This window comes from Mirounga leonina, unplaced genomic scaffold, assembly GCF_011800145.1.
Source record: "Mirounga leonina isolate KUSES-001 unplaced genomic scaffold, KU_Mleo_1.0 Mir_168, whole genome shotgun sequence".
In the NCBI taxonomy this organism is placed as follows: domain Eukaryota; kingdom Metazoa; phylum Chordata; class Mammalia; order Carnivora; family Phocidae; genus Mirounga; species Mirounga leonina.
The window spans coordinates 26,498,168-26,524,837 of NW_023270426.1; the positions used below are offsets into that span (position 1 = coordinate 26,498,168).

The following is a 26,670-nucleotide window of genomic DNA, read 5'->3' on the forward strand; positions in this document are numbered from 1 at the left end:
GTAGTGGACTCCCTCACTTACCTGGGAACCAGAGATTCAAGGAACAACATCCCTACTCAAAAGCAAGTTCTCAGCTGGAAAAGAACACTATGTTATAAGTAGCGGAGTACCTATTTAACTCTGATCACTCAACTCCCTGTCCAGCCATTATGTAGAGGTTCGTTTCTACATTGTGGTTTTTGAAATGGTGTTGTTTCGGGGATGGTCTTCCCCATTGTGCCTCCACGCCTCTTTCCTGTGAATCATTTCAGTCCTGGGCCTGTCCTGGGCACAATGATTCCCCCGTTCGCTCATGAAATCCAGTTTTATTGGCATTTTTTTCCCTTTGCAAAGAGAAGGGTTATTATGAGCACAATGAGTAGGAAGCAAGTCAGTCACTCCACATGGAACCAAAATTGGTAGTTTTTGTTGAAGACGACCTGCCAAAAGTTGTAATATCATGTAGTATGTCCTATGGACAAAACAACAGATTGACCACATTTTTTACTTATCAATTCACTGTTTAGTCCGTCATTGCCCAAACTGTTTTTTTAAGACTGTTTTTTGAAACATTGCCCAAACTGTTTTTATGTGCCCAAACACATTGCTCAAACTGATTTTTGAGATTATTTTTATCATAGGGACTGACACTGGGTCAACATGAAATCATACCACCTCAGATTTTAGTGTGGCTTGGCACGCCACTATTATCAGGAACAAAAACTACAAAGAAAAAAATTGCTTCAGAAAGTCTGATTCCAAGCTTCTCATGTACTTGGGTGTTTCCCAGAGATGGTAAACTCAGAAATTGCTGTGCACTCATCATTTTTTATTGCAAAATTCATTAAGCTGCCATTCTATTATCATCATATCTTGTCAGGATGATACATTACAGACTTCATTGCAAAACTTTAATAAGCAGAAGAAAGTACACCTCTCTCCCTACCACAGCAAGGGAAAGCCTCTGGGTATTTTGCTTTTGTCTTAATATTTTTTGTCGAAAGCCTGTGTCTTTGCAGAACTTCCATCAGTCTGGTAACTCCCTTTCCTCCCTGTTTGATCATGTAGAGAGCACATTCCCTCCTTAGGGCTCTGTGAGGCATCATGAGCTACTGTTAAAGAACATTTCTTCTTCCCTTTTTTTGACAGCTAGTCTCAGACATCATGGAAAGATGATGTTAGCCCGTATTCTGACAGACTTCCATGTGTGGTGGGAAACCTCCCCCAAAGTGACTTTGCAAGTCTGTGTTTCTTATTTATCCTCCCACTCTGTGTATTCAGTGGGCCAGAGCATTGAGGCTTGCCGAGACACGTGAATTTGGTTTGGTTCTGCATGTGCATTCCTGGCCCTGCTTCTGGGTTCTGTGATAAATAGAGACCCTGCCTTTTGTATGGGGGGTGTGGGGATGGGGAGGGATTGTCATTAGAGTGAGCAGGAGTCACTTGGTAAATATGGAAAGTGAAGTTGCTTAGCTCCCAGATTTCCATGGCAACCCCCAGAACAAGTACAATATCACCAAAATTATTCTGTGGCTTTCTTTTTTTAGTTGCAGTGATTTGGTTGCATAGTCATATTTTTCCACTCCTGATTTGTACAAAAAACACAGACTCTGTCCACTGTAACCATTACTTTGGTTTCAAGGACATTAGTGGTCCCTGTATGAAACACCTGGAAAATTCAGTCACTTGGAACTTCCTCTTTCTGTGCCAGCAGAATACATTTTCATTGCTTATTGTCACCTTGTATTTATTATTTGTCTTGTAACCATTCATGGAGCTTTAGTGTATATTATGCACGGGCCGGGTGCCAGGAACATGTGACTGATGCTGACCTCGCAGGTCACTGTAATAGATGCTCAAGGGGTTCTGTATGGGCATACATGCCCCTGCCCCGAGTAGTTTGCATTTCTCAGCACTAGGACCAGCACTAGGAAGAGTTTATCACTCTTCGTAGTAACTACGTTCATGAAGACATTCATCACTTACCCATACATGTTTACATTTGTTAGGGGATTTATTTTATCATTTCCTTGCTTCTGAGCTCTTGTCTTCTGTGACTAAAACGAAGAGAGATTCTTGTTGACAAACATGTTTGAAGAAGGCAGGGATCCCCAGTTTAGGAATACTCCTGAGTTGTAGGCATTCTTTCTCTTTTGGTCATTTAAGGGGTTCTCCGTGATCCTTTTGCTTTGACTCATAACTGTTGTTGTTTTTCTTTTTCGGTCCCCTCCGTAGCCTATAATTTCCTTTTCTTCAGCAATGTAATTGCCATCAGTCTTTCTTATACCTTGTGAGGAGGATGCCAGAGCTAGTTTGAATCATTGATGTCTCAGAGAAGTCCAGGTCTGGTATTGGAAAGATTTGGTTAATTTAATTTTTTTTTAAATAGTGTTTTAGGCTGCCTGTTCTCATTATGTTTTCTGTTAGGGGAAGTACTCATTTGCCCACCTGACAAAGATCCCCCTGTTTGGAGTGACATTACTGAATCATGTTCTCTTTTTTTTCTTAATTCATGCCAAATGCCTTAGAATTTGTCTCGGTATAGTTTGCCATACCACTAAAACATTTGAATTGCTGTTGATTTTACTCTCCACCTCTTCCCTGGAATGACTCTCACTGTCCTGCTCACCCTCAGTAGGGATTGTCAGCATTTCAGCTCAGAAGCCTATCCACCTTAGACGTTCTCAGTCTCACTATGTCCAATAAAACTGTAGTGGTCTTATAGTCCGAGAGTGCCAGGTTTCCAGAATTCCTTATCATGTGGCCCATCGAGGCATACTGGTAAAGAGTCTGACTGTTTAGATGCGTATTTGGCTATCTTGACTGCAAAACTATGAAATTTTATGATTAATTTTTTTCTGTATTTTCTTTTTGAACAAAGGACACCTTTTCTTGATCTTTTGCTTTTGTTGTCATTTTGTTAGAGGTTTTGCCATATGTGCAAGGCTCACAGTACCTAAATACAAGTCAAAATAGAATCTCAAAAAGGATTTACTTCCTTAAAAAGAGTTCTAGTGACTCCACTGAATGAAATACTAGAAATCCTCGACTTCAGTTTGGGGGTTGCCACCCATTTAATTTTTGTGGCTTTTCTAGGCCAGGCAGGGTTGGATTCTCATTGTCCACCCATCCTCATTCTCGTGTGGGTTCATCTAAGACAAATGTCAGTTTCCATATGCAGCAGTGTTCCTTGCTTAGCTCATGGAGAAAAGCCAGTCTGTAATACTGTAACAGAAGATAAGTTCTCAAAAATTTTACCCAAATCCCATTTATAGAATCAGATTCTTATATGAGGTTAGGATTCTGATAAAGTGTTATATAAAGGAAAGCATCTTTATCTATTTCTTTTCAGTTATGATTTCAAAGCTTTATCTGTCACATGTTCAATCTTAGGTTGCTCCTAGTCTACCGAGGAAGGTAGACATGTGAACAAATAAGTATATGCAAGTTACTAATAAATACTCTAATATACATCTGAATAAAATACCTAGGAATTAGTGTAGGGGTGTTCATTATCTGGGAATGTGTTCCCAATAAGTATTCACTGAATAGATGAAAATTGAAGAAAATTCCATCTCAGATACTCTTTTTCTAATGGATGGTAAGGCAGGAAAAAAAGTCCCAATAATATTTTAGAAAAACTAATATGTTTTTAGCAAGGTATTGTTTTTAATTTATAGAATCATAGTCCTCTTAAGGGCAAGTAAATATAATCACAGGAGAAATATGAGCTATGGTTATACTCTTTGGTTTCCTGTGAATCCAGAAAATTACATCATGCAAAGTTGGCCTCAAACTAGAGTTAATAAAACTATTCACCTCTCCTTCCCTGTGAAGCAGAAATTGTCTTCATTGAACCCCAGAGAAGTGTGTTGAGTGCCCTTTTCTATATGTTGGTCTTGGGCTTCTCAGTCTTTTTCAGAAATCTCAACATGAGTATTTTGTGCAAAGGAAAGTTTGCACTGATTCATACTGGTAAGTGGCATATCCATTTTCTCAGTGATCCCCTAATTATGTAATTTTAGAGTTGGTTTTCTTCCTGATAGCAAGTTCCCATTCAAAGTCCCTGTTAGTTCTTCTATATCTGGGTGCATTGTAACTCTTTTGGTTTCTCTTTCTTTGTTGTTGTTTCTGTTTGGAACTTAAGCTCTTGAGATATGAATAGTTTCAAATCTCAGGAATCAAGTTAATAATCTACTTTTTTCAAAATCTACTTAGAGTTCAGAAATCTCCCAATAGCCTCATGGAGTTTTTTACTCTTCTGCAGGGTTTTAAACATGGCATTGAGAATTTGTCAAGATATTAGGGGTGTTTGAGTGTTTGAGTGTTTGGGTGTGTGTGTGTGTGTGTGTGTGTGTGTGAATGAGTGTGTGTGTATTAAATGTAAAGATTACTCTAACATCATCTCATAAGCATGATAAATTTTTATGCACATGACTAGTATAAATGGAAAAGTATTTTTTTTTATCACATCACCCCCTTTACTGCTTGAAGAGTTCAAATGCCAGCCTCTAAACCACCATGTCAGTGAGTCCAGTCTGTCTTCTTAGGGACATGGTATACCTCCAGCTTGTTTCAAAGGTCCAGTGAGGATTAATCCACGTAGGCTGTTTCCTGATAAGTGAATTGACTGCCTGCAGCATCAGCTGATTTCATTATGGTGTATCTGTAATGAATGTGGGATGAGAATGACATTCCGGGACTCTGATATTTTGCTACAGCAGTGGTGCCTTTGCCATTTAGCTGATTTATCCCAAAAACGTTTTCTTCAGCACACGGTTCCAAGTTTTTAAAGATGGGAAGAAACAGAAAGTTCTTATCTTCGAACAGTGTTCTGAAGTTTACAAAATGCATTCTTGCATATGATCCCACTTGATCCTTATGAACTTCTTGAGCTGTGCAAGGCAGTTTTCATTATCCCCATTTTACAGATGCATTAGCCAAGAAACAGAGTGAAAATTGCCTGAGGCCACTCAGCCAGGCAGGGGTGGAGTCTTGAAAAGAGAACTCAGGTTTCCTCCCTCTGGGATTAGTAATACTCTCCAAGCACTAATATGACTGCGTGGACCATGGACTCAGTTTTTTATATGCAGACGGCTCTGTAGCCCTTATAGATCTATTAATTAAAGAACTGACTTGAAGCTAGACATCAAATACATGGAGCTGGAGGCAACGCAGGAGGGTTTGTCTTGGGAGTGGTCAGGAATGTAGACTGCAGTCATAAGGATGTTGATGACCAAGTAAGTAGTAGATATTTTATGGTGAAGTGCTATAGAATTGGAGGTAGGACATGGCCCTCGCAATTAAGACCATATTGGGGGCAGGAGTTTTAGAATAAAAGGTGAATGTTACAGAAACCAAGAGGACCTCATTGAATACAAGGGCGCTATGAAGGCCGCTCTGTGTTCTGCCCATCTACCAGTCAAAAGAAGACACACAATTTATGGTGCAGTGGTAGGGTCACTCTTAGGAAAATGGCTGGTCTGTCCTATCAGGCTGAGCAGAGGGGGGTTTTCTCCAAAGTCACAAGTCACCTGTTCCTCTTCCTTTCCTCTTCCTTTCCCACCTGTAAACCTTATCCTTTCCTATGTCTTCTGAGCTTTGCTGAGGTCTCAATCCATTCTCATTATTGGTAGGTTTTTGTATACGTCGAAACAAACTATCTTTATGAAATAGTAGTAATATGGGGTTTGTCACCTTGTTTTTCTCCAGAGGAACAAAGAAACAGCATCATCAACTCCAGTTTGGAATCTGTCGTCTCATCAAATGCAAATAGCATCCTTAATTCCAGCAGCAGCTTGCAGCCCAACATGAACTCCAGTGACCCGGACCTGGATGTGCTCAAACCCACCCGGCCCAACTCACTGTAAGTATGATGTCTAACTGCCTTCCACAGTAGGCCCTTGCTCAGCCATCCCGCCCGGAATTTATGCTCTGGCCCCATCTGACTTTGAGCATTGTCCCATGAACGTGATTTTAACCTTCTTCCTAAATGTGGAGCTTGGCTAGTTTGTTGTGGATTTTTTGAGCATCATCATCTCAGAAGGGAATCATTATTCTTAACATACTGCTTCTTGGCCTTGGTGATCTTTGATTTACCCTCCTGCTGAGATGGCTTTGGTGATGGCTATTGACCTGTGCTGGCTGCTGGGCATGAAAAGCGATTTCTTTTAGTTTTATAAAACATCCAGACACTGTAGCAACTCAGTGGATCAGTAGCCAAGTCTGTTTCACTCATTTATGTTGTCCTGGTTTCCTTTCTCCCTGATGATGTAGAATATGTCCAGTGCCACTTCTGTGTCCACTTCTAGAAAGAAAAGCCCTCCAGTAGCCCTTCCAGTGTTGAGATCCTCAACCCTTAGCATGACTGTGATGATATACCAGAGACTAGGAAAAAGAAGAACCTTTGTTGCTTCACCCTTGGGTGGTAAGCACCCATAACCGAGACAGGCACTTTTAGAGCTGCTTGTCCGGTCCTCCACAGAAACTAGATATCCACTGTGCTAGGGCCAGAAAGTCCTCCCTTGTGGTTTCCTCCCACACTGCTTAGCGTGCTTCTTCAGACCACCGCATAAATCTTGTCAACTAGAGCCTCTGCAGAAAGTATGTAAGGCCATGACCAGAACAGCTGGACTCTCAGGCTGCGGTTGGATAAAACTCGGGAAGAACAGAGTTGACTTTGCCTTTCTCTAGTGAAAACAGTTCGAAGTTCAGCCACAGATTGTCTTCAGGGCACTCATTTCACCTGGTGAGACACCAGGATATCAGAACCTTTTCCTGCCCATCTCCGGGCCGTGGTTACACGGTCACACCCTGCCGTTCTATCTCTTTAAGATATTTGTGGATCTGCAAAATGGGACCAACAATTTTTGCCTTAGAAGAGACTAAGGGAGGGCGCCTGGGTGGCTCAGATGGTTAAGCGTCTGCCTTTGGCTCAGGTCATGATCTCAGGGTCCTGGGATCGAGTCCCACATCGGGCTCCCTGCTCCACGGGAAGCCTGCTTCTCCCTCTGCCTCTCTTTCTCTGTCTCTAATGAATAAATAAATAAAATCTTTAAAAAAAAAAAAAAAAAAGAAGAGACTAAGGGATATTAAGGCTCAGGGGGAGAAAGACTCTAAAATGGACTTAAGGAATACTTTTACTACAAACGAAACAGTAGCATAAAATGAAATCACGTACTGGGAAAACTCATTCAGCTTAAGGGCAGTGAGTCTCTTCTGCTTCTCCATGGCCAGACTTGCCTGTGGAGTCTCCATCCCTCACTGCCTGGCTTGTTAAGCACTCCTATATCTGCTTTCCTAGACTTGAAGGAGATTCTGGTTTCTTTTTTATCTCTTTTTTTATCCCCCATTTTGTTTAAACTTCTGTACCTGTCATTTGTTGCTCAGCATGAGCAAGGTTGAATTTCTAGCCCAGGTTGCTTACTGTCCCTGATCTTAGCCAGCAGTATCATTTAATGGTCTTTAATCTTTGTGGGTTTTTTTTTTTTTTAAGATTTTATTTATTTATTTTAGAGAGAAGAAGTGAGCAAGAGAGAGAGAAAGAGCAGGGGAGGGGCCGAGGGAGATGCAGTCTCCCCGTTGAGCAAGGAGCCCAACGTGGGGCTCAATCCCAGGCCCCTGGGATCGTGACCTGAGCTGAAGGCAGATGCTTAACCGAGCCACCCAGGCGCCCCTCTTTAATCTTTGTTTTTAGCAGCTGGGAGCCCCCTGAGTCACCACTGTCTAAAGAGGCTGCTTTGGCGGCTAAGTGGTAAAAAGGGGGCAATGTCTTTTAAACAGGTCCTAGGGGAGGGGACTTGAGATTTGTATTTTTCAGTTGTCTAGATGTGATTTGTTTTACATAAAACACTGGGGGTCACTCGGCCCACTTTACACCATCCATGGGGACCGTTGCTTGCCTGCTACAAAATTTGGGGGCTTTCCCAGGGCAGGAAGAGTGATGTCAGGAACAGTTGTACTTTGTTTGACTTTCAAGGAAAGTTGGAGGTAGGATTGTGGATGTTGCCAACAAGTCTGCTGCCCTTCCAGGTTGAGTGAACACCTGACTGGCGCCTGTGAGTCTTTCGCTCCAGGCTGTTCCTGAGGCAGAGGCAGTGCAGCTGCCCACACTGACTGCAGAGTTTGCCTCAGCCACCCTGAGGCCCACCCCGAAGGCCCCTCGAGCTCTGCGGGAGCTTCACTGCCTGTTTTGGAAACCCAGGGCCGTGAATATGCCATATCCGAGTTTGGGCCTCCCTCGTTTTTTCTGCCTGCTGTTTGCTTGGGTGGGCCATAGACAGAAGCTAGGTGATCCTGGCAAATAGAAGCCACAGTACTTTCCTGGAGAAAACCAATTCTGAGAAGTCTGTCAGCACAGTATGTCGTGGAGATTGGGTTCAGTCACAACCACAGAGACCACTGGCCCCAACCTCAGTTCGGGACCCTTTCATTCCCTCCATCATTGTTCACTTTGAAGTACACAGAGATCCTTGAATGGGAACACTTAATGATGCAGATGAAAACAGAAAACAAAATCAGAGGGTGGGGGATAACCATTACTTGGATTATTAATTAGGCATGAGGTGGGGAGCCAGTCATCAGAAACTGTCCATTCTCCTTTTTATTTCATTCATTTGTTTTTCATTGTTTTCGTAATGACTGGAACGGTCATTATGGCCATGTAACCATCATAATGAAAGGAACATGCTTTGTGACTCAGCATCCTTTAGCACTTTAGAGACCACATTTTGCTGTCTCATTGGTAAATCTTTCCTAATTCTCCAAGGAGATCAGGGCCCTCTTGTTTGTGTGGGCATAATGCTAAATTGGGCATCAAAATTAGAGATGCACCATTCTGGCCATGTCAGGGCAAGGTTGCAGAGTTTACACCTTTGGCAGGTCCTCAGCTGGACTTCCTAAAGCATAGCCATCCCTCTTGAAGATCAAAGGACACTTGGTAAGTCAGGACCAAAGTCCAGGTAGTCTAAAATTGTCAGCAACTATTGCTGACATATTTTGTGCCCAGACCTCTGCTAAGCTACCAGGGGTAAATGAGAACAGGAGGATTCCTGGCCTCACCAAGAGTTTACAGTCTGGCTAAGAGGAAGGACAGTGGTATATGGCAGTGCTAAATGGGATTTATAGCTCATAAGTGGTTTTAGAGTTCACCAGCTATTAACTGATCCTGTTGAGTACCAGTCAGAATATTGGAAAAAATGGATAGTGAAAGTGTGAGGTTGGTGTTAAGTAAGATTAAATAGATTAATATGGATGGATAAAGTTCATTGCAGGTAAGGGGGATGAGGGAGGCAAAGATGATCCAGGATGGAGAAAAACAGCCTGTAGACATGTGTGTTGGTAGAGGGGGAGCTTCCTTCCTCCCCTACCACTACCACCAAAAAAAATTAATAACAAACCAACATTTATTTATTTATTTATTTAAGCATTAAATTATTTATCTTGGGGTTGTGAGTTCGAGCCCAACTGAGCCAGCTAGGTGCTCCCCCCCCTTTTAAAGTATAAACCAACTTTTTGTGCTGAAACAACTAGACATTCACATGCAAATAAAAATCTAGATAACGGATTTGACACCTTTCAAAAAATTAACTCAAAATGGATCCTAGACTGAAATGTAAAATGCAAAACTGAAATTTCTAGAAGATGACATAAGAGAAAATCTAGGTGACCTTGGGTTTGGCAATGACTAGGTACATGATCCATGAAAGAAAAAATTTGTAAGTTGAACTTCATTAAGGTTAAAAACTTGTGCTCTATGACTGAGTGTTATGCACAAACAATGAATCATGGAACACTACATCTAAAACTAATGATGTAATGTATGGGGATTAACATAACAATAAAAAATAAAAATAAACTATGAAAAAAAAACTTGTGCTCTATGAAAGACACTATTTTTTTTTTTAAAGATTTTTATTTATTTATTCATGAGAGACAGAGAGAGAGAGGCAGAGGGAGAAGCGGGCTCCCAAGGAGCAGGGAGCCCGATGTGGGACTCGATCCCAGGACCCTGGGATCATGACCTGAGCCGAAGGCAGACGCTTAACCATCTGAGCCACCCAGGCGCCCTATGAAAGACACTATTAAGAGAAAGAAAAGCCAAGCCCAAAGTAGGAGAAAATATTTACAAAACACATATCTGATAAAAGATCAGTATCTAAAATATACAAAGAACTCTTAAAATCCAATAATATGTAAACAACCCAATTAAAAACTGGGGAAAAGATCTGGGCAGTCACCTCACCAAGGAAGACATTTAGATGCAAATAAGCATATGAAAAGATGCTCAGCATCTTATGTCATTAGGGAATTGCAAATTAAAACAATGAGATATCTCTGTGCACCTATTAGAATGCCTAAAATCAAAAACAGTGACAACACCAAGTGTTGGAAGGGTGTGGAGCAACAGGAACTCTCATGCATTGCTGGTGGGAATGCAAAACGACACCCCCCTTTTGAAAGACAATTAGGCAGTTTCCTATGAAGCTAAACATAGATTTCTCATACAACGCAGTCCAGCAGTCATACTCATAGGTGTTCATTCAAATGAGTTGAAAACTTAAGTTCACACAAAAATCTGCCCACAGATACTTATAGCAGCTTTATTTGTTATTGCCAAAACTTGGAAGCAAACAAGACGTTCCTCAGTAGGTGAATGGATAAACAAACTGTGGTACATCCAGACAATGGAATATAATCCAGTGATAAAAAGAAGAGAGCTATGAAGTGAAAGATTACTAAGTGAAAGAAGGCACTGTGAAATGCCATAGTGTGTGGTATGATACCAACTATACGACATTCCGGAAAAGACAAAACTATAGAGTCAGTAAAAAGATGAGTGGGGAGGAAGGGTGCAAAGGTAGAACACTGGGCATTTTTAGGGCAGTGATACCACTCTGTCTGATCCTGTATAATAGTAGATGCCAGATATTATGCATTTGTCCAAAGCTATAAAACCAGTAGAACACAGAGTGAATCCTAATGTAACTAATGTTATTAGTTAATGTAATTAATATTACTAATAAATGTACCTCACTCATGAAAGATGTTAATTACAGGGGAGTTTAGGCAGTAGGGAGAGGTTATATGGAAACTCTGAGTTATTTTGAGCAATTTTTCTGTAAACCTAAAAGTGCTCTGAAAAATTAGTACTTTTTTTTTAGATCTATATTTCCAACTTCTTTTGAAAAGTTAGAAGATTTGGCCACCCTAAATCCATGTGTTACTTGGTAACAGGTGATGCTCTCCACGGTGGCTATCTTCGCACAACTGGCCTGCTTCACTCCTTCTTATCTCCTGGCTGTAGGCCTATGATAGATGAAATACGGCCAAAGAATCTTTGCAGCACCCGTGAAGGGGTGGAGTCCTTGGATCTAGGCTGGCCTTCATCTCCTGCCTTGATTTGGCCAATAGAATGTGGTACAAATGATACCGTGTGTAACATCTGAGCCCAGCCCACAGGCCTTGCAGTTTCCCATCTCATTTTCCTGGAATCCAGCGCCATGTAGAGTCTAGTCTAGTCTTCTTTGGCATGCAAGACTATTGGAGAGAGAAGCCCAACTGTCCCAGGCATGCCCAACCCCAGGCCACCCGTCAGTTGAATGCAGCCACATGAATGAGTCCAGGAAGGACTAAGAGAAAAGCTGCTCTTCAACCCACAAATGCATGAGGAATAGTACATCGTGGTTTTTTAAGCCATTGAGTTGAGGTCAGCTTATTCAGCAGTAGTTAAATGACACAGACCTCTGCTTTTGTGACCTCAGAATCCTCAAACTGCCTTGGGAGGATGTTGGGTTGCCTGGGTAAGGTAGAAAGGTACGAAAGGCTCTCAGCATAGAGAGTGGCAGCATGGAGACCAGCCTGTCACTTTTCAGAATCTTCTTTGAAAACAAATGACTCATAAGTGAGATTCTAAGAAGTTAAGCAAAACAAAACCCATAGCTAATGACTGAGGCAATCAGAAGGATAGCTCACACAGTGGCATGGAAAGCAGGAAAGCGAGGTTTCACTTCTGGCACCAACATAGACTGGCTGGTGCCCGTTTGGCTCTGAGTGCGCCCATCCCCTGCTCCCTGTGCTGTAAGAAGTGGGGCCAACCTGTCTCTAACTATGGAGGTGGTTCGAAGGGTGCTTAGAAAGGACTGACAAAATGAAAGTCACTCTCCACTCTCACAATAACCAGTGGTGTTGGCCTTGTGCCACCGCCTTTCTGGAAGATAGTGATTTTTAAGAAGGAAGTAAACAAATGCTAAGAAAAAAGGTAGGGGACGTCCCACTATGGACATAAAATACTGCAGTAATTCCCTCAAGTTAAAAACTACTAGGTGAATGCTTCGGACTGCTGGGGTAGGGATGGAGGGGCTTATTAAGATGGAAAGCATGCTAGGAGGTAGCCATGGGAGGAACCCAAGCTTGGAGTTCTCCCTGCTTGAGTGGTCCCCACCCCTAGAAAATAACTCACTGCCCAGTAGCCTCTGAAATAAAACGAATTTTTCTTGTCCTTTCCACTTAACACACACACACACACACACACACATGCATTTCCAAGTTATTTCTGGTGACCTAAAAGATGTGCTCATGCCAAATGCCTTCAGATTGTGCCAGAGTCAACCGCCCTCTACCTCTTAGTGGCCAGTGAGAGGCAAGAGAACAGTCCCTGGAATTCAGAGGATAAACAAGGCCTGCTTCCAGGCAGCATTGTTTCTCTAAAGCACTGTTGGCTCCTGAATTTGATTCAGCTGCTCTCCGATAAAATCTGGGGAAAACTTGAGAGCTATCTCCAAAACTTTACTTGTGTTCTACTTAATTCAGTCAACATTCATTTAACAAATACTGTTTGAACACCTACTGTGGGCCAGGCGTTATCCTGAATGCTGAAGGTACAGTGATAAATAAATGAGAGTTTTTGCTTTAGTTCTTTCTGCCTCAGTTTCCCCATCTATAAAACAGGAATTATACCTTCTCAAAAAGGTGTTGGGAAGATTAAATGGGATCATCTTTTGTTACCTCATACGTTTAGCACTGTGAATAGCAATTAATTTTATTTTGGAGGACCTCTTGTCCTCCTTCCTCTCAGAGATTCCCTTTCTCTCCCTATATCCCCACAGCCTTGGTATGTCTTTCTTGTGGGCAGAGAGATGTCCCAGGCTCTTCTCTTCACCTTCCCCCCACAAGCTTCCCACCTGGAATTGGAGAATCCGAAACTGGAACTGTCAGTCCAGTCATTAAGTTATCAGTGAAAAGGAGGAACTTCTCTCAGGGCAGGTGCTGCCCCACTTTAAACCAAGACCAGCTGGGGGCTAGGCATGCCTGTTGCTGAACAATTTGGAAACGTCCACATCCCACACAATTGAGCTGTGTGCATAACTGTGCATAACTTACTGAGACCAAATGAATCACAAAATGAGTAATATGCATTAAACAGTGATAATAGGGGCGACTGGGTGGCTCAGTCATTAAGTGTCTGCCTTCGGCTCAGGTGATGATCCCAGAGTCCTGGGATCGAGCCCCGCATTGGGCTCCCTCCTCAGCGGGAAGCCTGCTTCTCCCTTTCCCACTCCTCTTGCTTGTGTTCCTGCTATTGCTGTCTCTCTCTGTCAAATAAACAAATAAAATCCTTAAAAAAATAATAAACGGTGATAATAAACGGCATATTTTTTTAAGTAATTTTATCTCCTAAGTGCTATTTCATGCCAAAAGAGTTACACCCAAAAAGGCAGCTATGCTTTTACTACAATGATCTTGATTTGTCATTCTTTGGAATGCAGGGATTTGAAAGAGGAAGTTTTCCTCTGTCGTTGAATCACTTTTCTGTGGAGGAGGATCTTTCCTCTTAGACTGAGGAGTCTGATTCTCACCCACCTCCAAGCAGAAAAGGTCTCTTCTGACTGTTTTGTCTGAAAACTTGGTGGCATTCCTCACCTTGGGAAATAACTTGAAAGTAGAGTCATTTTTCAAAGGAATCAGTTGCCTCTTCTTGTTCTTCCTCACAACCTCTATGGTGGTTCCAGCCAGCTCGTTCATGGTTGTTTCCTGGCCAAACCCCAGACCATCCCTCTTACACCTCCGTCTCCTGGGGCCGCCGTGGCCACAGCTCCTCCAAGTATGCCTCCTTGGCATTTTCAGAGCTTGTCACTGATGTGACCCGGATTCTTGTTTTCTGAGCGCCTTTCTGTCAGCTTTTCCCATTCCCTAGCCAAGATTTCCTTCGCCGGTCAGGAGCCCAGCTGGCCTCACTTGGTTGAGGGTGGAGATTCCTGCCTGATGACCCATCTGATTCTTATTGGATAAATAAGTTTGGTGATTAGCAGGGGTATTTTTTTCACATAAAAATTGCTCAAGGCAACCCTCACACTTCATGACCCAGCAGGATTTCTTTCCCAAGCACTCCGGCTGTCAGTGGCACTTGGATCTCTACAGCCTGTCAGCAGAGGGGGTATGGGAGGAGGCGGGGATGGGACACCGTTCAAGTGCTTAGCCACATCCCTGTTTTCCAGGGTAGTGGAAATCGCAAATGGAAAAATGTTTTCCTTCACACACATTGTTGTTTTCTTTCCCCCTTGATGAGCTAACATCATAAAGGGTATTTTTTTCTGTAAATAAATTAATCTTCCTAAATAATCTAAAACAATTACCCAAATTTGTCATGACACACAGTAGATGCTAAGTAAGGTCTTGGTGTTTAATTAAACCTATGAATAAATTCTGAATTTAGCTGCTCTCAAATGTTTTATGACACTGCATTTTATATATGCAAGTAGGTGTTAGGTATTTGTAAGTCTTGAATTTTTGATGGAATCTTTGGGGAAGGAAATAGGCTTAATATCTTGTGCATGGCTTTTAGCACTATTATTCCTGTAAGGGGACTTTGAAGGAACTTGAAAATGCCATTTTTCTCACTTAGAATTAAATTTGGAAGTGTTTCTCTCCCTACATGTATACTTTGGGGGAATCTTATTGGTAGATTCAGATCCTAAATCGGGTAAATTAAAATCATACTAAAGTAGTACTTCTTAAACCTTTTTAGTCAGTCTGGAAAGCAGATGCTTACTTAGCTAGGAACACATTTCTAGTTGGAAACAGCCTTAGGATCTTATTTTTAACCCCTTCTCTGCATTAAGTATCTAGAAAACTATGCAGGATCTCATGTATGCTTCCTTTGGTTCCAGCTAAACTGGTCTTCTAGGCAGGGTCTTAGCCCCGTGTGGTGTTCTCTGTGCTCCTTGAACCAGTGTTATTGGGCATCATCTGGGAGCCTGTTAGATCCATATACATTCGCAGGCCCCGCTGCAGACTTACTGGATCTGCCCCTCTGGAGGATGAACCCAGTTCTCGGTGTTTCCACAAGCTCTGCAGGTGATTCTGATACGTCCTGAAGTCTGAGAACCATAAGCATAGTGCAGTAGGTGGATGGACTTCCACAAGAATAAAAATAGGATTTACCTCATTGTAAAGCTTTCAGGACCAAGCCTGTATCATCACTGGCATTCTGTTTGTTCCTGCATTGATGACAGTAGAGGGGCTTAAGAGCACCCCATCCCTGGCTTTTGCGATCAGTCACAACAATTGAGGCTGAGGACTGATGGGTTTGCTCCATAGAGGAACCCAGTTAGCTCACCAGGCCTACACCTTTCACTGCTCCAGGGAAGCCAGCTGGCTGCTGCTTTGCAACGTGTGCCTTTTGGTCACAAATCAAGATAGTGTAGGTGCATCACTTAAACCAACAGGTGTTTTTATTGAGCACCCACTGTGTGTGTAACATGAGATCAAGCCCTTTGCATTGACAGGAAAACAGCTTGGAAAGTGGTAGATGACCATCGACTTGTACAGGATATTTGAAACTTCTAAATCAGCATTCCCCAAACTGATGCAGGAAGAGGGCAGGACAGGTGGGGAAAGGCAAGAGCTCTGAGTTGAATAAAGTTCCACAGGTTCTTGTCTATAGGACTTTTAAGCCATTAATATGTCTCTTGTGAATCTCCCAAAGAGCATATGTTAATGCCACATTTCCTAAATGTATATTTGACCTTAGAACATCTCTACAGAACTTCTCTTTGGCATCATTAAAACAATATTCCACGGTTGAGGAAAGGCTTTTCCATATGAATACTTTTGAGGGGGGGGAATGTATTTCTCATAATGGATGGCATTATGGGAAACAGTCATTCAGGAGAACAGATGTAGTTTATATATAAACTTAGGGCTACAAATAGCACTCTGAAGGCTGACATGGGTTCTAGCGTGTACGAAAAGCTCTTGAGATCTGGTGTAGGGAAAAGCCCATGTGGCCTGGTAGTGAAGGCTTGGCTCTGCTATTTCCTAACTGTAAACTTGGGCAAGTTACTTGTCCTCTCTGAGCTAAACTTCTTTTGTGAAATGGTAACAATAATAGTAAAAATAATCATAGTAATAATAAGACCTGCCTTCAAGGTTGTTGTGAGGGTCAGATGAGTTAATGCCGGCATAACCTTATAGAAAATGGTCTGGTTCACATTAAGTGGTTATTAAGAATCGGTTTCTGGGGCGCCTGGGTAGCTCAGTCGGTTAAGTGTCCGACTCTTAAGTGAACTCTTAAGTGTTCAACTGAGGTCATTTTCTCAGGGTTGCGGGCTCTAGCCCCGCGTCCGGCTCGGCACTCTGCAGAGTCGGCTTGAGATTCTTTTCCCTCTCCCCTCTGCCCCTCCTCTGCTCACCTACACATGTGCTCTCTCAAATAAAATCTTAAAAAAAAAAAAAAAAGAATTGGTGTCCTTTTTCACTAAGCAAAAATTGGTTTGCTCTTAGACTATCCCTTTACCAATGAACAAATCCTTAGTATTGATTTCTTTTGGTGGTGGCAGTAGACACTCAGTGTTTATTTTTGTTTCTTTGATCCTGGTGTGACACAGAGCAACCTACAACAAAACACTGAGATAATTTTAAAACACCTGGGTGGCGCAGTCGGTTAAGCGTCTGACTGTTGGTTTCAGCTCAGGTCGTGATCTCAGGATCATGAAATAAGCTCCTTGTCGGGCTCAGTGCTCAGTGCATAATCTGCTGGAGATTCCTCTCTCTCCCTCTGCCCCTTCCCCCTCCACCCCTGCTTGCTCACTCGCTTCCATGCTCTCAAATAAATAAATAAATAAAATACCTAAAACTCAGTTAACTACAAATAACAAAACACACCGAAATTAGTAGAGGCACTCCTCTCTCAAGACAAGCTTTAAGCTGTTTGCACCAAGTCAGCAGGCTTAGTTAGGTGTGTACTCTCCAGAGTCCTGCCAAGCCATCTATCTACTCTGTTGTTTCTCTGTTGGGTGGAGCCAATCGGAACCATACTAATTAGAGGAGAACCTAATTGCAAGCCTAAGTTTTCACTGGGGGATAATTTAGCCTCGGGAATTCCTTTCCAGCCTGTGACTCTGTGTACATTTGACTGTCATTATGACAGAGAAAGCATTTCTGAAAGTTCTGAAATTCTGCCTTTCAGTCATTCACTGAGTTTGCTCTAGCAGGTTCTCTTTCAGTGCCTATCAGCTTCTTTCTCAAAGAAGCAGTGGAGTTCTCCCCTAGACATTGCTTCAGTGTTCATTTTAATAGTCCTTACAAATTGAACAGATGATGGGGTTGTGCCCAGGCTGTTGTCAAAAATGCTCAGAAAAGGAATAAAAGAGCTGCTGTATGGACTGCCCCATTATGTCTTTTTTAAAGTTTTTATTTTTATTTATTTTTTTTTAAGATTTTATTTATTTGACAGACACAGCGAGAGAGGGAACACAAGCAGAGGGAGTGGGAGAGGGAGAAGCAGCTTCCCGTGGAGCAGGGAGCCCGATGCGGGGCTCGATCCCAGGACCCCGGGATCATGAGCCACCCAGTCGCCCCTTTTTTAAAGTTTTTAAAAAGTTTTTTAGAGAGCACAAGCGGAGGGGGAGGAGCAACGAAGGAGGGAGGGAGAGAACCTAAGCAGGCTCCATACTTAGTGTGGAACCCAATGCGGGGCTTGCTCTCAAAACCCTGATTGAGATCATGATCTGAGCCAGAATCAAGAGTCAGACACTTATCCAACTGAGCCACCAGGGTGCCCCATCCTCTTTTTGCCTTCTGTGAAGAAGCTATGTTTCCGGAAGGAGCAAAGGTAATATTGTCCATAAAGAAATAAATGCAAACATGTATATCCAAGAATGATGTATTAGAATCATAAGAAACATCAGCACCATGAAAATAACGTAATTCAAGGAAGAGTTTATTTATAAAGAAGTGGGGGCAGGAAAATCATGAGATAATACAGTAAATCTCAGGGCTAGTAGCACCCAACCAATTATCATCCTTAGGCTGGAGGGACTTGAGTAGAAAGTGGTTACCAGACCCAAAAGGGGTGAGAGGTCTATAGAGTCGTACCTTGAAAGGAATGTTGGTTAAGGGCTTCAGTCGGGGGTGGGCAACTACAGAGTGAGACAAGGGAATAAATACCTTGGCTCGCTCCTTCCTCCTGCTAATCTCTTGCCAGAGCTCCCCCTTGGTGACCCCAACAAGGAGCCAGAGGGTACAGGAGACCTGTTGATGTAATCCGTGCTGATCAGCTCCCAGAAAAGAGGGCAGGTAGAGAGACCTGTTGATGTAATCCATGCTGATCAGCTCCCAGAAAAGAGGGCAGGATAGACAGGTGACCATTAGTAAAAGACAGCCAAGATATATATTAGACTGCTACCCAGTACAGCAGAGGAATGAAGTAGTTCTATATGTGCTAGTATAGAACAACCTTCTAAGGTACATTAAGGGAAAAGCAAGGTACTGTGGTTCTCAGGCCAGGCTGCTTATTGGTATCACCTGGGGACCCTAAAGTAAAAAATGTCAACACCTACACTCCTTTACTGGAGCCTCAGAGTTAATTGGTCTGGGTGGTATCTGAGTTTTGGTATGTTTCTTAAACTTCCTAGGTGATTTTGTTATCCAGCTAGATTTAAAAACTATTTGTGTTCATTGTATACTCCATTTATATATGAGAATCCAGGGATATACATACCTACAGATGTGTGTACATGGTTGTAATATTTCTGGAAAGATACAGGGGAACGAATCTATATGGTTGTCTCTGATGGAGGCAGATGGGACAGTGGCCTTTGGTGGAAGAGAAACTCACTTCCTTTCAACCCTACCCTTTTGTAGCGTTGGAAGTTTTTTAACGTGTGTGTGTGTTGTTCAGTTTTGAAAACTCGGATTAGCTCAGTTTTAAAATCGCCATTTTACTTTTTTCTTAAAGTTGTGGGGTACATCTTTGTCAGGATTTTTTTTTAATACATGTGCTTTTATTTCCCAGTTTTATCGAAAATAACTGACGTACATCACTGTGTACGTTTTAGACACTCAGTCTGATGGTTGGATTTTAAAAAATATGGAATGCTTTATAATTTGCATGTCATTTTTGCCCAGGGGCCATGCTGATCTTCTCTGTATGGTTCAAATTTTTGGTATATGTGCTGCCGAAGTGAACATAGGAATTTTTTTTAACTTTTCAAATTTGTTACATCCTCAATAACTAAGGATGTGCGTAAGATGCTGTTTGAAGAATAAGACCTATACCAAGAAGGTCTTGCTTTTGGTGTGTTTCCGTGAAATTGAGTCTTGAATTTTTCTTTCAATGACCACATGAATCCTTTCCAGGCTGGTCTATCCAGGGCTCCAGGTCAGTGCAGAGAATATTAATTCTGGGACAGCAGAGGAAATTTGTCTCAGGGAACTAAGTAAAGTAAATCTAGTTACATCTCTGCATCTGGCATGATTTCAGATTTCTTACTAATTTGAGAAGCCCTAACTTAGGAAACCAGAAAGTCATTTTTTACATTTACTCATGAACTCCCACACCATGTCCTAAACCAACATTGTGAAATTTAAGTAGTTCAATTTTCTTGTGCTATATATAGTTCTTTAACCTGATCTTCATCTGTCATCCTCCATCTGCTCTCTCCCCAATTTCCTTTAAAAGCCCCATTTTAAAGCAAAATATATGATGGAAAAACCTTAACTCCTGACCTTTATAGAGGTACGCTAGAGTTACTCAATAATAATTAACGGTTGCCCTGGTAACCTCAGACACACTGCTTAAATCACCTGTATTCATCACTATCCTGAGCTTTCTAGTCAGTGAGATCACCTGCTTGGTGCTAATGAAAAAAAGAACAATTGAGTAATTTTATAATCCTTTTCAGGTCTACTATAGGAGTAGGAGAAGTGATACTGTTTGTGATTAGACAGACTGAAAAGAGGGTTTTTTGTTTTTCTAGTGACTAAAGCAGTGACCTAGAGAAATCACCTTAGGTTTGAGCAAGTTGGCAGGCTTAATTTTGTTCACCACTGTACTCACAATGTTAGGAGCTGTAAGCAGGTGCGACTTGCAGATTAGAATCTAAGGGTCGCAGCACTAGGGATGTAATGAGAGAATGACATTAGCAAGGCTGTCGTCATGCCATGTCAGACATCCCTGACAAGGACGATTAAAGCCCACTAACTTCAGCTCTTGGACTTGAAGAATGCTGCTTGAAAGTTGGATCATCCAAAGCTGAAGCACAAGAGAGATTTCTTATCTAAAATAAATGTGTTGACTTCATCTCTGTCTCGGAGGAAGCCTGTATTCTCCCTTAACTTCCATACAGCACAGACTTCATGATAGGAGCACCATGGAACTCTTTGCTTCCTCTGGGGAAGAAACAGCCCGCACCCCCTCATACATCCTCTTTCCCATTCTTCTCTTGATCCTTTGTGTGAAAGTGGAATTAGAGGAAATATGTCCCTAGTCATCCCATGGCAGCATTTACAATGTGCAATTGTCACAGTGAAAATACACTGGCAGGAGATCAAGAATCAAGAAGTGGAGTCATGGGAATCCTGGACACACTAATCCAGTAGAGACAAGATCCACATGTTAAGTGACTGACATGGCCAACATAATCATCCCAGACAGTAGTTATACCCAGCACTGTCTTACCATTGAATAATTACCAGCAGAAGAACACCCACCAACTAACTGCTCTTGCTCGATCCTCTAACCTTTCTTAAATCTCAGTGGAACGCAAACGTATCTTAATCTTATGTGTCCCTTTGGTATATGGCTCCACCAGTTGAATATTCACTGCCGTAGCCTTCCTGCACCCTGGAGGCCTCATGAACATGAGCAGTCAGAACCAGCCAGATCTGACAGACAGTCCCTTCCCAGTCAGTTAGCAAATGCATACTGAATACTACGTGTTTAAGACACTGTTCCAGGCACTAGGAAAGAGACAAGCAAATACTTTCCCCTCAAATCTCTTACAGCCCAGATGGTAGAAATCAGATCTACATAAATGGAGGAGGAGCGTTGGTGCCAAAACGAGACTGTTTTTAAGTAGTAAGTGAGTAGCTTGGTCATTCACTTAAAAATATTTATGGTTGAATGAATTGTCTTTTCAATTTATGCTGTGTGGGCAGTTTCCAATAATCTAGACCATCTTCTAGATCTACCCTGAAGTTTGTAATTTCCCTTGTCTGCCTTCGTCCAGCTCCCTGAGAGTGGGGGAGGAGGAGTTGTAGTTTTATGACCCAACTTATTTATTCTGTTAGCCGGAAGGCTGCCTATGGCTAAGACTGCCAATTGTTCTTGGGCTTAGAAAACAAAAGATGGTAGAATGTTCCAAATGTTTGTTTGTTGGCTTGTTTGTTTTTCCCAGAAGTCTCTATGGACCTCACATTTAAGATGCCATAAAGTTTAAAATTTGGGCTGTAAGATTGATGGAGAGAGAAAAAAAAAATTTGAAGGAATTAAAAGTTGGAATTTGATCTCATTTGGTTGTGTTGTGTTTTGAAGCCTCTCCACCCCCAACCACAATTTCTCATTAGGACTCTTGCACTTTTTTTCCCTCCCAAACAACCAGCAGTTTACAAATACTTGTGACAAAAATCTATAACACTTTCTTGTATAAAGCCCTACACCCAATATCCTATTAAATTGAAATCTAATTCATAACTTGAAGGATTGTTTTCTGAACTTACATGGAAAAGGAAAGCTCTTGAGAATTAGTAGTTCTTTAAACTCTGAATCAGAGGAACCAGGAAAAATAAGTGAACGAGACTATGCTTTGCATAGTGGGTCAAGAGAAGAAGTTTTGCTACCAAATTTTCATGCAACAGTCAAATCTCTGTGTAAGGGTGCAGGCTCTTTTTTTCTGGTTCTTTGTCTATAAGGAAATTCTAAATTCCCTCTTCTTCACAAACCAGTTACTAAGTTCTGCCTTTAATTTCAGCATGAGTCAATTAGGTCATATGCCCACAAGCTAGCACTCTGGTTCATCATTACAAAGGAAGAAACTTCTCTTGCTGTATTTTTCTTTGCACATGTGGCTAATTTTTCCAGGTTCTTCTTCCGCTTCCAGAAATGTCAGCTTCTGGTGTTTATTCTTTTCAAGGTACAATTCACTAACCAATTCCAGTGGCAGTACAAAGGGAGGCTTAACAGAACCTGAGTTGATATTTTGAATCCGTTTGGTCTGAACTGGGCTCTTGAGAGCTCTGTTAGCAATAATCTGAATACCCTTGTTGAAACTGAGAGCCAGCTTTGCGTCTTATTCCTCGCCTTATTCCTCCACCAAATTAGGCACATCTCAGGAAGGATTAGGTCTCTATGTGCAAAACCTTCAGTAGAAACCTAAGACCCTCATCAAGAATATGAATATGTAATCAGTACATTGGACCCCCCCCCCCCAGAATAGAAGAGCAATTTGATTTCAGGCAGAACCCTCTTTATGTGCTGCCACAGCCTTGTGCTTAGCTTTTACTCCAGGTACATCAAGAAATACAAAAATCTGTAGTAAAGAAGAGAAGGAAGACACTTTCTCTACTCAGATGATCTGACCTGAGTTTTGCCACCTGTAAAGATGTCCTCTTTTTTCTGGAGAGGATATGACCCTATAAAGACTGCTTTCCTGTGCATCACTCTGGGGCTACCTTTGCTCCATGTAGTAGCTATGAGACTGGAATGTGTGTCTCTGCAAAGCTGGGGGTAGAATCAGGACTCCTAAGGGCCGTGCTTTGGTTTTGTTGAGCAGGGCGTACAGGTTGAGATTTTTGGAGGCTGGGGAGAGAAGAGGGAGGAGACATGACAGGGTAGTCAGTAGGGGAGGAACTTTGGGGGAACAGGAAATCTTAGGGAGTTTCTTATATTGGTAAGAGATATGAATGCTCTTTCAAGTCCTCTCATGAGTCTTCAGTAAAAATCAAGTTTTCATTATTCAGTGTGTCACAGTGTTAAGAACATAGGCTCTGGGACAGACTCACTTGAGTTTGTATCCCAGCTTCACTGCTTCTTAGCTGTGTTGCCGAGAAGAACTTACCTGGCATCTGTAAGGTGCCTCTATTTAATAGGAATAGTAATAGATCTACCTCATAGGGTTGTCATAAGGCTTAAATGAAGTAGTTTACGTACTTAGCAAGGCTTCTAGTTAATAAATGCTCATTAAAAGTTACCTGCCATAATTACTGGGAGAGTTGTTACTTCACCAGTAACTGAGGACGCAGAGTGTCTTTGGAGGGTGTACTGAGGTGCTGAGTCCTGCCTCCTGACTGGCACAGGGTGAGAAGGAGGCTGCCCGCAGGATTCCATCGTATCCAGTTCCAGAGAGACACAACCACCTCCCCTAACTCATCTGGACCAATTCCGGTTAAAGCGCTCTGAGCAGCCAGGAGAGCCCACACCTTCCTCTGGTCCCTTCAGGGGATCGAGGGAGTAGGAAGCAGAAGCACAGACCAGAAATCCAGTCAGGCCGGAAAGAGCAGGAGCTACAGGAAGGTGGAGCCCCTTGGAGGAAAGCCAGGACCAGAATGAAGTTGAGCGGCTCTCTGCGCCAGCCACATGGCGACCTTTTAGCCATTTGGTGTGTTGGCCGTCTCGACGTGAAGCTGCCTCTGCTTGATGCTCACCCCCGACTTATCCTTTCCCACCATTCTGTCTCTGCAGCTTTCCCCCGCCCATGGCTTCTGTGTCCATAGTTTAGGAGTGCCATGACCCTGCCAACCCCCATGCTAGCTCAGAGCTTCACTCTCCACAGACTATCAGCTTCTGCTTCTCCCTAATTCTCTGCTTCTCAGCCCTGTTTCCCAAGAGCGAGAATCTGACTGACGGAGCTCAGCTTTGCCCTGGGCCCTGTCTTGGCTGGTGGGTGCCTATGGACCAAAGACCCTGAGGCAGGTGTTTCTACCTTTTAATCATCTGTGGCCGGAGGGGCTAGGTTATAGAAACTTTCAGCAGGAACTAAGCGGGGAGCAGCTGCTAAGGTTGCCATGTCCAAGATATACCTTATTTTGTACCCAGTTATAACACACTTGGCTCCCAGATTCCCATCATCCAGTAGTTTGAAATATAACACTTCACCTGTTCTTAAACAAAAGTTAATTGCTGATGAGGCAAGGTACAGGGAACTTAGGGGAAAAAAGACAGAGGCTATAATAATACAGAGGTCTGGATAAAAAGCAAGCCATGTTTCATGCCCAACAGCCCCTTGGGTTGACATGTATATGACAACACAAACACTAATTGGTATTTATAATCCTCATCCCTCAGTAAATTCCATTTGATATATGCTGTTTGTGAAGATAAGGAAAAAAATGCATGCTGTATTTTAGAAAGATTTCACTTGGTTGTAATAAAAACATGGGTTTTAAATAATTAAATTTGTAGAGTTATGGGATGTAAAGCCTTGTTGTTCACTTATGTAGATTTTGTGCCACAGTCCTGATAATAGTGTGGGGAATCCATGACTAAGCAGGTCGACCATGATATTTTCTTAGGGATTTTTTTTAAAACCAGAGCTGGGTTAAGAATGTCTCTTGGCAGGGTGCCTGGGTGGCTCAGTCGGTTAAGCGTCTGCCTTTGGCTCGGGTCATGATCCCAGTGTCCTGGGATCGAGCCCCATGTCGGGCTTCCTGCTCAGCAGAGAGCCTGCTTCTCCCTCTCCCTCTGCTGTTTCCCCTGCTTGTGCTCTCTCTCTCAAATAAATAAAATCTTAAAAAAAAAAAAAAAGAATGTCTCTTGGTCTTCAGATTGATGAGCAGCCATGTTTCGCACTGCAAGGAGAAAGACCAGTTGCTGTGATTGCATTGTACAGAGAGAGACAAGACATAGTGGGAGCAACACTAGAGAGGTGACTTCCTGTACGCCTTTTTCTTTTCTCTGGTTCAAGGTGTCCCAGGCTTCTGCAACCAAATTATTCCTCAGTCATTCAGTGAATTACTGAATGTCCTCGGTATGTAAGCACATTGTGTTAGAGATGATGTAGATGGAGACAGTGCCCTAAATAGTGAGAGATAAAAGAAATAGATAATATATTCATACATTATTAATATATAACATATAAACTATAAAACACCACCAAAAGGTCTAGATGCTATAGGACAAAGTGCTGCTGAAAGTCCCCAACTGGAAAGATGGCTTTGAGCTAGGATGGTCAAGGAAGGCTTTGTCATCAAATTGGCACTTGAACTGGGTCTTGAAAGGTGGGTTGACTTCAGACCAAAGGTACCAGGGGTATTCTGGGCAAGGGGAACAGTACGAAAAGACCCAGAGGCAGGAATTTACAAGGCATGTGCAAGGAGCAGCTCGTAATTGACTTTGTCTTAACATATGCTTTTCATCTATAGTATTACAATTGTTTTGTTTCTTATGTCAATATGATTTTTACTTCTTTAGGCGCCAAAGCAGGGAAAACCTATTAATGTTGTCTTCCCATTCCAGAATTCCATGCTAGCTAGATCCCCGTAGAACATCTTCTATCGATTTATCTTGTGTAATTGACTTGCCTGAGACATTCCCTACTTTCATCACAGTTTTGCTTCACAGTAAATAGACCTCACCATCTGGAACTCTTCTCTATTTTTTTAGCCCAAATTTTCTTCCAAAAAGGGCCTGTTTTCATTTCTAAGTGTCACACAAGGTCCTACGACTTTCTACTTCATCCTCTTTGCTTTGAGTTTTATTTTGTATAAAGCCAACAAAATAGGTCTGAAAATCAGCTGTATTCTTCCTGTCTGGTAACAACCCAACGCTAAACACATCAGACAAATTCTGACACCTTCATCTTTCAGCAGGAGCTGTTTACCTCGGAGTCAGGCTGTACCTCTAAGAGACTAATTCTGGGCTCAGGGAAGTCAGAGTAGCTCAGGGACAATTGTGACAGGCCAGACTCATAGTGGGCTTAATAAGGAGAGAGTATAAATAGCCATCACATAGCCTTACAGAAAATTCCTGCTTATTTTTACTCCTTAGACAGAGTTGCTATGTTTAGCCTTTAGTTACTGTGCTAAACCTGCTAAAGTGAGCCTAGTATTTATTTTCATTTGGATTGGTAACATCCATTCTCTTTCTCAAATTTTAGGTGAATTATAGAAATTGCATCCCAGCATTTCAGCTGTAGCTGATACATTGTCACAAAGCACCATGCACTGTCGAATTCACTGTCCTGGTCTTTATTTTGGAGTGTTTGCATTTCTCTAAATCCAGGGCCTTTGTAGACACTAAGGAGAGCTAGCTGTTCCTGTCCTTCTCAAACGTTTCTGGAAGCTGAACACTAGTATAAACTTCCCTAATATGACATATTTTAAATGTACAGGCAGTTGCTATATTCAGGATCCTCTGTGTCAGCTTGAGCAAATTACCAATTAGGATTCTTATTTACAAGTAACAGAAAACTCAAC

The 26,670-nt window shown here is 42.2% G+C and overlaps 1 protein-coding gene and 1 non-coding gene across 6 annotated transcripts in view; one reads left to right on the forward strand and one right to left on the reverse strand.

The window, feature by feature from the left end:
- The window catches only part of ARHGAP26 (Rho GTPase activating protein 26), a 431,503-nt gene that overhangs the window by 343,577 nt on the left and 61,256 nt on the right, over window positions 1–26,670 (forward strand). For all 5 annotated transcript variants that reach the window (XM_035014358.1, XM_035014359.1, XM_035014361.1 and 2 more), the window contains exon 20: window positions 5,692–5,845. In XM_035014358.1, the coding sequence (XP_034870249.1) occupies window positions 5,692–5,845 (154 nt within the window). The remainder of the gene's footprint in view (window positions 1–5,691; window positions 5,846–26,670) is intronic.
- Window positions 19,343–19,447, reverse strand: LOC118017196. Its single transcript, XR_004681066.1, has one exon. It is a non-coding gene; the product is annotated as a U6 spliceosomal RNA (small nuclear RNA).